Below are 16,245 nucleotides of genomic sequence, written 5' to 3'. Positions count from 1 at the left end.
CTGCATCTGGAACGGAAAGAGGATATGCATAGGTGACTTGAAAATCAGAAGCCATGAAACCTATGAGCAAACTATCTCCTCCCAGAGAGGGGTTTAATAATAATTAGTAGTAATCACAACAATAATAATTCTAGCAATACCTGCTGACATTTCTTGAGTACCTAGTAAATCAGCTTTATGTAATCACTTTATAGGTTATATATCTCATTTAATCCTTATAATAATCTATGAGATAGCTGTCCTTGTTAGGGTTAGATAGCTGTCCATATTCCAGAAGAGGCTTGGAGGGCTTAAATAACTTGCCTGGGTCCAGAGCCAGCACGTGATGAAGTTGATGTCAAATCTCTCAGTGTGGACTGCAAATACTGTGCCTGTTCCACTATTTTATGATCCTGTACCATGGAGCTGAAAGCCTGGATGCTTCCTTGAGCCCCCGTTGCCTGTAGGATTACAGAAAACTGCCCAGCTTTGTGGAGAGGCCTCGTGGGTGCAGAGCTGGGCCAGGTGCCTTCTTGTAGGGATAGAGAAGATAGAGGAAAGATGCTCTTGACTGATTGCAAACACACACAGACCAGGTCCCCAATCCAGCATGGATAAGGGACACAGGCACTGGGGAGGAGGCCCATCCCATTTCATCATGTCTGTTTTTTACTACCATTGGAAGCATGCAGTAGGGTTGCCTCCTGTCCATATTTCATCCCAGCAAGTGTGTGGTCTGCAGGAATGAAAACAACAGGGAGCTCGAGCTAGTCTAAATAATTACTTTTTTGAAGCACGTGAGCCTGCTCTGAGTTTTGCTGTTAAGAATTCTTCTTTTTAATATGCAGCATGAAAGAAGAATGCTCTGTTTCTAAAATTGCCCAGTGAGCTAAAGTTTGGATTTAAAAACAGATAAGAAGACGGTTGTTTGCAATATGAAAGGATGTACCAGTTTCCCTAGTGCATAAAATGTGATGTCATTTTTAAAAGTTGAATCTGCACCTAGTTATTCAGGCAGATTTGTGTGTGAAGCATGGCAGACCCACATTTGAAAATGTCTGCAAAGCAAGTCTTCTAAATGCCCACTTATACAATAGTGGCACAGCAATGTTTGGGGTTTTTTTTTTCCCTTCTTTTCAAAATCCTCTGGGCATTAACCCAGATGAACAGAAATATTTAGCCCTGTACTCTTGGGGTGCCTGGATGGCTCAGTCGTTAAGCGTCTGCCTTCAGCTCAGGTCATGATCCCAGGGTCCTGGGATTGAGCCCCACATCGGGCTCCCTGCTCCGCGAGAAGCCTGCTTCTCCCTCTCCCATTCCCCCTGCTTGTGTTCCCTCTCTCGCTGTGTCTCTCTCTGTCAAATAAATAAATAAAATCTTTAAAAAAAATTTAGCCCTGTACTCTTGGGTACATTGTGAATGCCTGATAAACATAAAACCCATAGTACCAACGTAGCTTGAATTACATGTTCCCTGAATAGATTTTCCACCTATGAAAAGGGAAAAATCAGAGACCCTAATAAGTAAATTGCTTCTACACCAAAGTGTCCAGTCCTATAATTAGATCTAAAAAAGGGTCTTGCTTTTACTGCAATGCATAAACTACCACATCTTTATTAGAATTTCTTAACAGTATTTTGGAGGGTTAATAGAAATTTCCCCCAAAGGAGAACATTTTTAAATAGAACTTCAGATATTTAGATAGTCCAGAGGTCTGGTTATCATTTTAAATTCTAAGGATTGTTTCAGCCAACAAATGATCTGGCAGACCATCTCTTCACTCCGCCCGCCACTGTTCCCCAACTCCTTAAAAAAAAAAAAAAATCACTGGAATCAATGAGAACAGTCCTGCTGTTCCTGCCATGCTGGCTGCTATTCTTGGTTCATGTCACAAGCCTACGAATAGATGACATTACCGCACAAGGAACCAGGCAGGGCTTTTAGATTCCGCTTTGAGGATGATGATTACGGCATGTGTGGGCTTAACGCCTGCTCTGTTACCAGGTATTTGTCATCGTCTTGCTTTACTGGTCCTTTCCCTTCAGTTTGAACCCTGATGAGAGGTGCAACAATGAATTGAACTTGAATGCACAACCACCATGACTGTTTGCTATTGGCAATCTGCTATATACACCTTTATTCCTCCCTGCGATTCTGCACAATAAATACCTCTCAAGAACCAATACAGGGGCACCTGTGTGGTTCAGTCGGTTGAGCGTCCCATTCTTGGTTTCAACTCAGACCATGATCTCATGGGTCTTGGGCTCAAGCCCCGGTTGGGCTCTGCACTCAGCAGGGAGTCTGCTTGAGATTCTCTCCCTCTGCCCCTCCCCCCACTTGCATTTTCTCTCTCTCTCTCTCAAATATATAAATCTTAAAAAAAAGTGCAGAGATTAGATGCTTATGGTGTAGAGGTGGATATAACTACAAAACAAGATTTTTAATAAATGAAAGCAGGCCCAGAAGTGCTATTATAATGTCCACAAAGAATGTAGAATAACGCTGATTGTTTCTATCATTTGGTCTCTCTAGTTTTTCAAACACCAGAGAAAGAAGTAGCATCAGACAGTAGTCATAGCTGCCTGAGGAACCACTGGGCTGTGTGAGTTTATTAATCTTCATGTGATATGTCAGCTGTTCAGTCCCTGAGTTAAATTAGGAAGTGCACACATATTTATGCCTACAGTACATCATTTTTCTGGTCTCCTGGATACTTGCAGGAACCTCAGAAAATTGACTCAAGACCCAGTTAATGCCAGGTAAACCTAGTAATAGTAAACTCTAAAAAGAGCCACAGCAATTAATGCTAAGACCTTTAAAAGCAAGGAAAAAGTATGGATTCCACAACATATTAAAAGGGTAGTAAGGTTAAAGATTAAGGTAGACATAAAAGAATTTGTCAGGTACCTCCCATATATTTTAAGGCTTCTTGAGGGCAGGGACCCTGTCTCATTTCTTTGAATGATACCATCTAGTTTGACACTGGACAGATGCTCAACAAGCATTAATTGAATTAATTTGAAGGATGAGTCATAAGTTTAGTATGTTTTGTGAAGTTTCCTTTTCTTTTTTCTTTTTTTTTTTTTTGGTTTTTTTTTTTTGAAAGTTAACAATAACCAGGCATGTCTGAAAACCAAGAGGGGGGAAAAAACAAAGAGAAAGTTTGTGTATCAAAGCGTTCTATTTATTATTTATTTTATGTTAGTAAAACTCAGGTTAATTTCATAGGACTTATATTTAATGTCACATTGACATTAAAAGCCAAAAAAATTATTTTATGCTACAAAAAGCCTGTGTTTTTTAAAAAGATGTATTTATTATCAAAGTAGTGCTACCGCCAAAATTTGGGAGATAGAGAAAAGAATAAATGAGCTTTAAAACTCATAACAGCTACAAAAATATATAGATTATGCATCTGTTCATAGGGTATAGTCACCAGACTTCAACTCAGAGCTGTAAGATCTTCTGTCAGACTTGCATGGAAATGCCAGAGTTCTAACTGGGTAGAAGTTTTATCCAGTTGGCTTTGGGCAGAAGGTATCATTTCACTAGAATGTGAAAAATAATCACTTAACAATCTTAGAATTCACTGCCACTTTAACACATTACAAGATCTGGTAAGTTCTCACTGAGTAAAGTCTTCTTTTAAAAAAAATCTTGCTTTTCAGAGATTGTTTTGTTTTTCCATTAAGTAAATGTAACCAAGAAGAGACCTTATTACCATTTCTCATCTGTTAAGCTCTTTCCTGCTAATAACGTGAGTCCTGGGCTGCAAGGGTGCTTCAGTATTCGCAAATCAACCAACATGATACACTACATTAATAAAAAAGGATAAGAACCACATGATCATTTCAACAGATGCAGAAAAAGACATTTAACAAGGCACAACATCCATTCATGATAAAATTCTCAACAAAGTAGATTTAGAAGGAGCATACCTCAAAATCATAAAGGCCATATATGAAAAACACACAGCGAATGTCATCCTCAATGGGGAAAAACTGAGAGTGTTTCCTCTATGGTCTGGAACAAGAGAGGGATGTCCACTCTCACCACTGTTATTTAACATAGTACTGGAAGTTCTAGGCACAGCAATCAGACAACAAAAAGAAATAAAAGGCATTCAGATCAGCAAGGAAGAAGTCAAACTTTCACTATTTGCAGATGACATAATATTCTATGTAGAAAACCCAGAAGACTCCACCAATAAAATCGCTACAACTGATAAATGAATTCAGTAAATTCTCAGGATACAAAATCAATGTATATAAATTGGTTGTATTTCTATACACCAATAATGAAGCAGCAGAAAGAGAAATTAAGGAATCAATCCCATTTACGATTGTACCAAAAACAATAAAATACCTAGGAACACATCTAACCAAAGAGGTGAAAGATCTGTATTCTGAAAACTATGAAACACTAATGACAAAATTGAAGATGACACAAAGAAATGGAAAGACATTCTGTGCTCATGGATTGGAGAACAAATATTGTTAAAATGTCTATACTAACAAAGAAGTCTATACATTTAATGCAATCCCTATCAAAATACCAACAGCATTTTTCACAGAGCTAGAACAAACAATCCTAAAACTTGTATGCATCTACAAAAGACCCTGAATAGCCAAAGCAGCCTTGATAAAGAAAAGCAAAGGTGGAGGCATCACAATCCAGACTTCAAGTTATATTACAAAGCTGTAGTGATCAAAACAGTATGATACTGGTACAAAAATAGACATAGATCAGTGGAACAGAGCAGAAAACCCAGAAATGAACCCACGACTCTATGGTCAATTAACCTTCAACAAAGCAGGACAGAATATCCAATGGAAAAAACAGTATCTTCAACAAATGGTTTTGGGAAAACTGGACAGCAACATACAAAAGAATGAAACTGGATTACTTTCTTACACCATACACAAAAATAGATTCAAAAATGGATGAAAGACCTAACTGTGACACAGGAAACCATCAAAATCCTAGAGGAGAACACAGGCAGTAACCTTTTTGACAATAGCTGTAGCAACTTCTTTCTAGATATGTTTCCTGAGGCCAGGGAAACAGAAGCAAAAATTAATTATTGGGACTTCATCAAAATAAAAAGCTTCTATACAGTGAGGGAAGCAATCAACAAAACTGAAAAGCAACCTACAGAATGGGAGAAGATATTTGCAAATGATACATCTGAAAAAGGGTTAGTATCAAATATATATAAAGAACTTATAGGGGCGCCTGGGTGGCTCAGTTGGTTAAGCGACTGCCTTCAGCTCAGGTCATGATCCTCGAGTCCCGGGATCAAGTCCCTCATCGGGCTCCCTGCTCAGCGGGGAGTCTGCTTCTCCCTCTGACCCTCTTCCCTCTCGTGCTCTCTATCTCTCATTCTCTCTCAAATAAATAAATAAAATCTTAAAAAAAAGAACTTAACAACTCAATGCCCCAAAAATGAATAATCCAATTAAAAAATGAGCAGAAGCCATGAATAGACATTTTTCCAAAGAAGACATACAGATGGCCAGCAGACACATGAAAAGATGCTCAACATCACTGATCATCAGGGAAATACAAATCAAAACGACAATGAGATACCACCTCACTCCTGTCAGAATGGCTAAAATTAACAAAACAAGAAACAATAGGTGTTGGCAAGGATGTGGAGAAAGAGGAACTCTCTTGCAGTGTTGGTGGGAATGCAGACTGGTGCAGCCACTGTAGAAAACAGAATGGAGGTTCCTCAAAAAGTTAAAAATAGAACTACCTTATGATCCAACAATTGCACTACCAGGTATTTACGGAAAGAATATAAAAATGCTAATTCTAAGGGATACATGCACTCCAATGTTTACAGCAGCAATATCTACAATAGCCAAATTATGGAAACAGCCCAAATGTCCACTGACTGATGAATGGATAAAGAACATGGGGTGTGTGTGTGTGTGTACATATATATAACTATATATATAATGGAATATTAGCCATAAAGAATGAAATTTTGCCATTTGCAATGACATGGATGGAGCTAGAGAGTATTATGCTAGGTGAAATCAGTCAGAGAAAGACAAGTACCATATGATTTCACTCATATGTGGAATCTAAGAAACAAGCAAAGGGGGAAAAAAGAGGGAGGAAGAGAGGGAGAGAGAGAAAGAGAGAAAGAGAGAGAGAGAGGCAAACCAAGAAACAGACTCTTAACTACAGAGAACAAACTGATGGTTGCCAGAGGGGTTTAGGGGATGGGTGAAATAGATGATGGGGATTAAGGAGTACACTTGTGATGAGCACAGGGTGTTGTATGGAAGTGTTGAATCATTTGTACACCTGAAACTACTATTACACTCTATGTTAACTGGAATTTAAATAAAAACTTAAAAAAATAATACTACCATAAAAAAGATGGGACTGCTGGTCTTTTCACTCTTAGAGGACAGAGGACCCTGCTGAGGAAGTCATCATTTTGCCTTTGGTTGGTGTCTTTGAGTTTTTACTCAACTAATTTCTTGTTCTTTGTTTTTTAGTATGTTATATCTTTTAGACATATGATCCATGTGATAGAACAACATATCAGAATAAATGCCCACTGATTGTGTCTGAGCGCTTGTACTCTTACTGCTTTGTTTTGTTTCATTTTGTATTAACAAGTGTGTCCACCCTTGATCTGAAATCCCTCCACCGCTAACATATTCACATGTGCTCTAGGCATGGGTGTGAGTGTATGTACAGAGACAAACAGTTCCCATCATTACACCTAGTGTCTTTCCATTTTTAGTTCTCTGTCCTTTTTAAATCATTTATGTTTTACCACTAAAAAGCTATCCAAATCATTTCATCACACCCAATTTGCAAATCTTGTTTGTAGGTTAGATTGAGTACATATAGGGAAACCTTGAAACTGGATTCAGACCCCTAAAGATGATCCCTTTTGGGGGCTACTACATTCTGCTTTGTTTTCTCTCCTTGGCTAAAGTTTTTATATGCCTATATTTTCAACATTGTAAGCATGTTTGAAGAAATGTGCAACATAGAGCTCAGTAGTTATGAGTCCTGCATAGCAAAAGCTATACCTTATATCTCTTCCTCTCAGATAAAATTATGCATCAACATCAGCTTTATATTTAATACAAATACCTGTATGTGTATACAAATATATATGTGTGTGTATATGTATATCTGTGTGTAAATGTATAGGTGGATAGATGGACACAATATATTCAAAGCATATATTTATTTTTGCCTTTTCCCAAAGCAGCAAGTTAGATAACAGAATCTCAGAATTAGATGCAAGTCTATCTTGGTGACCTTCTAGGCTGAGCCCCTGGGACTTACTGGTGTGGATGGTTTGCTTACTTTCCCCATACTTTCTTCTTTGTTTCCATAGATAAACATCATTCAGGGAATCGTGGCAGAAATCAACACCAAGACTGGGGAATCTGAGTGCCGCTATTACAAAGAGCGGCTTCTTTACTTGGAAGAAGGCCAGAAAGACTCTCTAATCGACAACTCGAGAGTGCTGTGTTGTCATGGAGAACTGAAGAACAATCGAGGGGTGGTGAGTGGCTACTCTCCCTCAGTGGTCTCATCCTGGGCCTCCCCCAATGCTTAATCCATTTGATGCCCAGCCGCTGTTACTCCGCCTTCCCTACCCAGGGTCACATTCTTCAGACAAAAATTGCTTTCCAGTGTCTTTTGTATATAGGATCCCATATGTATATGGAAATATATATAATTATATACATTGTATATATATTCATATATTATAATTTATATATAAATAATATGTATTATGTTCCCAACTTATAATTAATATATATTTTTATATATTTCAGAAAATATATATTATATATATATTTTAAAATTTCACTACCAGTATATATTCAGGAAGAATTTGGGTTGCCAGCTTAGTATTTCATTTGATCATGACCTTCAGTAGCAAATACAGAACAGTTAACATCTCCTCCGGCTTTGATATCAGAAAACAAGGGGTGATTTTAACAGGATATAAAAAGTATATGATCTTTCTAAAACACACTCTATATGAGTGTGTGTGTGTGTGTGTGTGTGTGTGTGTGTGTGTGTGTGAGAGTAGGTGGGGTATCCACAAGTTTCTTTTCTCCCAAATATAAAAAAGTGTATGATAAAACAGCTCTTAAGTTGAAACTCTTAGCTTTATGAGAAATTCTTTGCTTTTTTTATGGATTGGTACCCATCCACAGACTGCCATTTTAAACCAGTTTTTGCTTTAAAACTGGCTTCATATCTAACTCTGCCCAATTTCCTGGCTTTTAATCCTGAGTAGATATTGAAATTGTTCCTCCTCTCCTGTTATAGCAACTTGGACAGATCTCCCTGGAGCACTTACTACAGTGGGTTGTAATTATCCACCATATGTCTGTCAGTATCTTCCATTATACTGTGATCTTTTAGGGTAGAGTCCATGTCTTGTTAATCCCCAGAACCTATTATGGGGACCTGGCATGTACTAAACACTCAGTACTGTTAGGTGAATGAGTGAGTGAATGAATGAATGAATATTTGTATAAAGGAAGGATGGATTTGAATTTTATGAGAGCTCAAAATTCATTTGACTCACCAGGCTATTTTTATGTGTAGCCAGTGGAAATTAAAGCTAATATGTCTATTATATATTATAATTTAAACATATTATACATAGGAATGTATATTTATATAATGTATAGATTTTATTATATACAATAGATATTTAAATTCAATGTTGGGAAAGCCATCGAAAAAGAGAATCTCTTATTATATTTCATCTTCAGTATCTAGTCAACTCTTAGAATGAAAGCCAAAACTAGATTGAATAGTTCTTAATAAAACTTTGATGATTTAAGAGTCAGCCTTTTGACCTGGACTTTGGAGTGGCATTTGTGAGCAGGCTTGGAAATGTTCTTTGAAATCACTGAGTGTATATCATAGCGCCCATTATTAGAGCTGCTGGGGATCCAACTAGGTGATGGTCCAGCAGAGGTATTGAGACTGGTCACGGGCCACTGCTTGAAGAAGTATTTGTTTGACTACAGAGTTACTGATTGCTAGAAAGCTGCATTCTGCTTCTTGCTCATTTTCAGAAAACACTGGTGGACTTCTAATGTCTGATACTCTGGCTTCTTGAGCATTCTTTCTCAGAAGCCCTGTGGGAAATGGTTGGGACGATATATCACCACATGGAATGAGACCTATTCTCTTTCTGTCCCTCAGTCAAGGACTGAGACTCTCTGGTTGGCTATGCCTAGGGCATTAAAGATGAACTCTAGTTCATATTTCAGGCAGATAGATTTTTGAAAACAAAGATAGTAGTTGGGGTGGGAGATTTGTTTTAGTTACTTGTTTTTCCCAGTAGAATTACAGAAGTCTTTAGGAACAAAGCGCTGTGTCAGAAGAAAAGCTTGATAGTTTGAGGGCTAAAAGAAGCATTCATAAATAAGGGATGTTTTTAAAAGGTTTCCCAGACAATCTGAGTTCAAATTATCTACCTTGGCTAGAGGATTGTTGAAGTAGAAACAGTGTAAAAACAACAACAACAAAAAACCCTAATGTTTAGTATATAAAACAATGACCAACTCCTTCCCTCCCCATCCCCAAAAGAAGTCTTAACATTATTCCTATATCCCCCTCAAAAAAAAGGAAAAAAGGCCCTTAACTTGGTTATTTTTTTGCTTTACTCTGTTTAAATGCACTTTTGATAAACTTTCACTCCTCAGTCTCCTCCCACCCAGTACAAAATTATCAGTTTTATTTCCACCAGCCAACATTTGGTTAAGCTTTAATTTCTACAAGTACGTGTGTGTGTGTGTGTGTGTGTGTGTGTGTGTGTGTCAGAGTAGGTGGGGTATCCACAAGTTTCTTTTCTCCCAAATATAAAATTGTCTGATAATGCTGAATATGCTTCTCCTGCCCCAAAACAAGATTCTAATGTGAGTTTCCACCTCTTTGAGACCCCTGGGTTCACATTCCCAAATATCTCCATTGGAAAACCAGAACCAGCTAGAAAGGTCGTAGATCTTTTCACTTCAGTTCGTTAGCATTTCCAAACTGTGAGAAGAGTCTAGCACTTGGAATTGAATGGAGCCAATTTACCCCAGCTCCACCCAGTGAAATTGCTTTTATGATGTGGTTTGGGACAAGCCTTTATTTTTGAGATTTTCTTTTCGCCCACAAAACACACATCAGTCATCAGCCTTTTAAGCACAGCCTCTTCAGAACACTGAGGTTCTGAGGAACATAACTGAGAAGGACCAGTTCTTTGATCATCTTTCTTTGTGGCTACGACAGCACACTCTGGTTCCCTCGGGAATGGGCAGTGTTCCGAGTTGGTGTGCCTGGATGGAGCTGATACTCAGCTCTATGGCGTAAGGAACAAGTGTTTTTATGGGTTTGGGAAGCAAAGATTAATATTAGGCTTTGATATGCCAGTCGTATCCTTTATAGACTATTGTTCATTATGATCTCTTAGGATTATATTGGGTGCTATAAACCAAAGCCTGGGTGGGGGTGGGGGTACTCACTTCTTTTTCCTTCACTGCTCCCTTTATTCTATTCCCCCTTCTCATTTTTTTCTTACGGAAGCTGGAGGTTGTGTGTGTCTGCACAGGTTGTGAATATGCAATATGATGATGTCCTTGGAGCCGGCAGTCCTGGCTGCAGACGTCTGTAGGCAGAAAGGCCTTCTCCGTGGGTGCCCCAGGGAGGCACTCCTCCAGGAAAGGCACTAGGTGCATCTGGAAATACCTCCAAGTTGCCCAACTTCTGTTCTGGAGGTAGATCTGAGCCTAGAAGTTCATAATACAGTGTGAAGCTGGTGCCTGGGGACCTCTTATCCACAGAAGTCCATTAATCAACTTCTTATTAGGCAGTCGCTTAGGGAAATCCTGTGGATTTTTTTCTTCTAGAAACTGCATGTTTTCCTGTTCCAAGAAGTGCTTGTGATCACTCGAGCTGTCACCCACAATGAGCAGCTCTGCTACCAGTTGTACCGGCAGCCAATCCCCGTAAAGGACCTTCTGCTGGAAGACCTGCAGGATGGAGAAGTGAGGCTGGGCGGCTCCCTGCGTGGGGCATTTAGCAACAATGAGAGAAGTATGGATGGCTGTTGGCTTTGACCTGTTGAATGGTTTGGTGGTGGTGGTGGTGGTTCAGAGGGAGTGGCTGGCTGGTGGATAGAGAAGTAGCCATGGCCTTGGAGTCACACTACATTCCAATGCTGTCTCATTACTCCCTACTTGTGTAACCTTGTGCCACTTCTGTGAGCCTCAGTTTCCCATCTGTAAAATGGGCATGTATGCATACTAACTTTATAAAGTTGTTATAAGGATTAAGATACTGCAAGTGAACCTGTCTGCACATAACAGGTACTCCTTACATTACTTCTCTCTGTCTCCTTCCATTGGATAAAAGCATGCTTAATCCCAGATAGCCCCTGTGTCAATACCAGTTGCTTACTGGTAGCTCTTGTAGAGCCAGGGCAATCATCCCTAAAGAGGATCAAGAATGGTCACCTGGGTTGAGGATTCATCTGTAATTATTCTAATGGGCTTCTCTAACTTGAGATGTAATAAACAAATTAACCAAGAGGAGCTACAATGGCAGTGTTTACTGAGTATCGATGTATATATCATTCCAGGCACTAGTATACTAAATGGTCAAACGAAACTAAACCATCAAATTCCTCCCCCTTACAGAGCTTACACTGTGATAGAGGAGATAGATGATGAATAAATATTCAGGTGCTGTTAAGAGAACTAAAGCCCAGTAGGGATAACAGTTGGAGGTTTGCTTTAGAGGAAATGATCAGAGAAGTCTTCCTTGAGAAAGTGACATTTGAGCCTCTTGGGTTAACAGGGCCATCATATTGTCAACATAATTAATATGTACTGCCTCTGACCTGCTCATTAGTCCCTCCGCCCTGGTGGTGGTGGTGGCAACTTCTATTTCTTGAATACAAACTATGTACCAGGTGTTGTAGAAGCACACGCGTTACCACCTTTAGCCCTCGTAATAATCTTACAAGATAGGTCCTCTTCATTTCTCGCATTTTACAAATAAGGACGCTGAGTCATACACAAGTTAAGGCGCTTGCCCAGGAGCAAAAGGTGGAGCCTGAATTTATCTGAAGTGGTGGTTCCCAGACCGTTGGTTCCAGGGATAGTGCAAGGGGACTGAACACACCCATTTCTTCGAACCAAGCATTGCACGCGTCATGCGGGGCCCGTTATGTGCTGGTAAAACTAAATAAAATGTCTTCCAAATTGTGTGCTACCATTTTTTTTAAATACACATAGCTCCTATGGAGGTAATGAAAATGTATTTTTATTTTAAAGTGAAACTGAATTTGTAACAGCTCTGAGTTTTGCATATCTTCTCAGTCATTTAGGTACTATATGTGCAAGTACTGTTATCATGTGGAGGATCATGGACATGGTTTGATATTACACAGAGCTTCTTAAACTTGAAAAGGCTCTAACTTGGGGCAGTGGTTGAAAGTCCAGATTATCAGGCCCACCTTAGACCTATTGAATCCTAGTCTCTTAATGGTAGGGTCCGGGCATTATGTTTTTAACAAGCCCACGGGGGATTTTAATATGCACCCAGATTTAAACTGATGTCCACTTGCCAGCCTCAGGGAGAACTGAGAGCTACGCTGGTGTGAAATCCAGTTGCTTGATGGTGGCTGCAGGGTAGAGCTGAGCCATGTCCTGGACCAGTGGGACACATTTTGTAATCAATTAATGACGTCTGCCCTAGGTACAGGGTGTTAATGTCACCATATCAGTTATCTTTGGCCTGGGAAATACCTGTCCGTTGACCTTTTCTTTTTTTTTTACATCTATTTTTCATTTCTAGTTAAAAACTTCTTCAGAGTAAGTTTCAAAAACGGTTCCCAAAGTCAGACCCACTCACTACAAGCCAACGACACCTTCAACAAACAGCAGTGGCTCAACTGCATTCGTCAAGCCAAAGAAACAGTTGTGTGTGCTGCCGGGCAGGCCGGGGTGCTGGACTCCGAGGGACCAGTCCTAAATCCTGCCACTGGGAGCCGGGAGCCACAGGGAGAAACAAAACTTGAGCAGATGGACCAATCGGACAGTGAGTCAGACTGTAGTATGGACACGAGCGAGGTCAGCCTCGACTGTGAGCGCATGGAACAGACAGACTCTTCCTGTGGGAACAGCAGGTACATCGAAAGCAACGTCTGACAGAGCCGTGTGTATTACCTGTACAGTATTTGCATTCCACACACGGAACGGTTTGGAGAAGCACTTTTTAATACTTTAGTGACCGTGTTGACCCCGTCTCTTGTATCTTGTATCTTTATCCCTAGTACTGTAACTGCCAATCTGTCCGTGTAAGCTGGGGTCTGTGGCAACTCTTACCCTGTATTGCATTTCACAAGTGTCTGGAGGGATGGAGAGGTACTTGAACAAGTTACTTTCACTTGTCCTGCTGGATTTTAAAAAATAGAAAAGACTCTCTAAACTACTGTTTCATGTAGATTGCTTAAAAAGAATCCTCCCTTGTTTCTCTAATGCTTTTCTAGCTCTTTGACATGATAGCTGAAGGCATGGAATTTACAGGGCCTGGCAAACGGCACGAGGAAGTCACTCGTGTATTGTGATGGTATGTGCAGGAAAACGGGAAAAGATCAATCCTTGCAGTGAACTTGGTTCAATGTTGTCCAACCAGAAAGCATGAAAACATCCCTGGGGATGCTGGACGCTTAATTGTGCAAAGGAAGAAGCACTGTGTTGACCTTGCAGTGTCATCAAGTGCAAATTTGATGCAATAATCTATTAGGACGTGGAACAGTGTCTGACCTTGAAAGGACGAGCATGAAAGCAGCCGCCAGCTCTGAATCTTGACCTGAAATGCATTTGCACCGGAGCGGCGGTGGTTGGGGTGGAGGGGGGGGGGGTGCCTGTCATAGTTGCTGGCTTGCCTTAGAGAGCCATTTCTAGCTGAAGACACCAGAATAGAACTCAAAAGTCCTGGGAATACCCAGCAGGCTAATAAGAAGGACCATTATCATTTTGTTTCATGTGCCAAGGCCTACTCATATTTTGGAGCACTGAGGAAGAGACCGCAGGTGAGTCAGTGACTCTGTTTACAGAAACATGTAAGAGGAGGAGTTTGGAAGAAGAGCTTCATCATGACCTTAGGCGGGAAACATTAAGAGAAAAACAAGGTCCAGTGCCCTTCTGGGAAAGGCCAGCGCCTTGGGTTTTCCTGCTCTGCTTTTGGGTCATCACTTTGCCGTCTCTGGCTCTGTGCTGTGATCAGAGTCATAATTACATTCTCCATAGGCCAATTTTAATTAACTCTATGATTAATTAGGGGTCAGTTAGCCAAACTAGTAAGCTCTTTGTCTAGCCTTGATTTACAATGCAGAGTGGACTGCCGACCTTTAAAAAAAGTTAACTGAATACACAGAAAAGCTCCCTGTGAGTGTAAATATTAAGGATGACCTGTGCAAAATTATTCCCACACCAGCACTAGTAGTAATGATTCTAAATTATTGCCAAAAAGTTTTTTTTTAATCTTCTGTGTCTTTCAAGTTTACAGAGAGCAGTAAATGCTATGTTATTTTATTATGTACATCTAACATGTGCATTCAAAGAAGCTGTGTGACAAGATGTATCAATATAAAAACAAGGTAATATTACTTATTTTTCAAAAATGAAAAAATATTGTGGTCAATTTTACCCTGTAAAACATATTTCTGTATTTATAGATTTTAAACATGGTGAATTTTTTTTTCTATTATGAGTTTATTTAAAATTGCTTTGTTTCTCAAATTGTTACTGATTTAGCAAGTGAGTGAACTGCTGCAGATAGAAGCAGACATAAGCTGAGAACCGATGTTTGATGGTGGAGGAAAGAGTGAATCATTCTCTGCAGGAGCCATCGGCCACTTTGGTCAGTGTGTTGAGACAAGAGGTCCGTTAAGTGCTGGCCTATGGGAAGAAAGTGAATGTTTTGATGAAATGAATGTTTTTGTATAATGGCCTTAAATTTTTCTGGAAGCATTTCAAATAAATTACATTAAAATGTCACCTTCGTTGTGTACAGTATGTCCCCAACAAATGTCAAATTTCAGCTATCTTCCTGGGAGGTTCTTTCTGGAATTTTTGCTTGTTGTGCCCAAATACAAACTCTAAAATAGGGTGCAGGTTGAAATAAATACTTCAATTTGATCTATCACAACTTTTGCAGAACTCCTATTTCTAAGATCTATTTTTTCAAGTATTCTCTATTCATTCACTTATTCACTTACTCATGTTTAACCACTGTATCTTGAATCTGTACTGTGTGGAAAGTCATAATTGTGATAGGAAAAGAGTATTGAGTCTCACTGCTAGGATAGGTGACTGTTGAGAAACTTGAGACCAAATAGTAGAAGGCAAATTCTACTTTGAAATTCTTACTGGAAATTCATGCCACTTTTTCTTTAATTAAAATAGTTTTGGGGCACCTGGGTGGCTCAGTCAGTTAAGCCTCTGCCTTTCGCTCAGGTCTGATCCCAGGGTCCTGAGATTGAGCCCCGCATTGGGCTCCCTGCTCAACAGGGAGCCTGCTTCTCCCTCTCCTCCCTGCTCATGCTCTCTCTCACTATCTCTGTCTCTCTCTCTCAAATAAATACAAAATCTTTTTAAAAAATTGTTAGTTTTGGGGCAGCTGGGTGGCTCAGTCAGTTAAGGTACAACTCTTGATTTTGGCTCAGGTCACAATCTCAGGGTTGTGGGATTGAGCCTCACATCAGGCTCTGTGCTCAGCAGGGGAGTCTGCTTGAGATTCTCTCTGCCCCTCCCCCCATCTCTCTCTCTAAAAATAAATAAATCCTTTAAAAAATGGTTAGTTTTATTCCTCCAAAAAGTAGTCTTCATTTTTTTTTTTTAATTTTACTTATTTGGAGGGGAGGAGAGAGACAGAGAATCTTAAACAGGCTCTACGTTGAGTGTGGAGCCCAGTGCAGGGCTGGATCCCAGGGCCCTGAGATCATGACCTGAGCCAAAACCAAGAGTCAGATGCTTAACCAACTGAGCCACCCAGGCACCCCCAAAAGGTGGTCTTTAGATGAAAAGGCTAAATACTTGTCACCAATTCTCAGTAGCAGGGTGGCTCGATAAGGCCAGTAGGTAGTCTCATCTTTGTAATACCCTCTCACCATTTTCTTTAACAAGCTGCTAATTCTAAGATTAGTCAAGATACTCACATAAATGTAAGTCCATCTTTTTTCCCCAAATGAAAACTCAC

At 39.8% G+C, this 16,245-nt stretch overlaps 1 protein-coding gene across 7 annotated transcripts in view; it reads left to right on the top strand.

Annotated features, from left to right (window-relative positions):
* The window catches only part of ARHGEF3 (Rho guanine nucleotide exchange factor 3), a 308,196-nt gene extending 293,002 nt beyond the window's left edge, over window positions 1-15,194 (top strand). For 4 of the 7 annotated variants that reach the window (XM_027585490.2, XM_027585491.2, XM_027585488.2 and 1 more), the window contains 3 exons: window positions 7,355-7,525; window positions 10,887-11,073; window positions 12,838-15,194. In XM_027585490.2, the coding sequence (XP_027441291.1) occupies window positions 7,355-7,525; window positions 10,887-11,073; window positions 12,838-13,190 (711 nt within the window). In that variant the 3' untranslated portion in view covers window positions 13,191-15,194. The remainder of the gene's footprint in view (window positions 1-7,354; window positions 7,526-10,886; window positions 11,074-12,837) is intronic. The other 3 variants (XM_027585492.2, XM_027585493.2, XR_003518294.2) reach the window with 2 other exon arrangements.
* Window positions 15,195-16,245: the final 1,051 nt, after the last annotated feature.

Source organism: Zalophus californianus, chromosome 1, assembly GCF_009762305.2.
Source record: "Zalophus californianus isolate mZalCal1 chromosome 1, mZalCal1.pri.v2, whole genome shotgun sequence".
NCBI classification, from domain to species: Eukaryota; Metazoa; Chordata; class Mammalia; order Carnivora; family Otariidae; genus Zalophus; species Zalophus californianus.
This window is presented reverse-complemented; position numbering and strand designations above follow the sequence as displayed.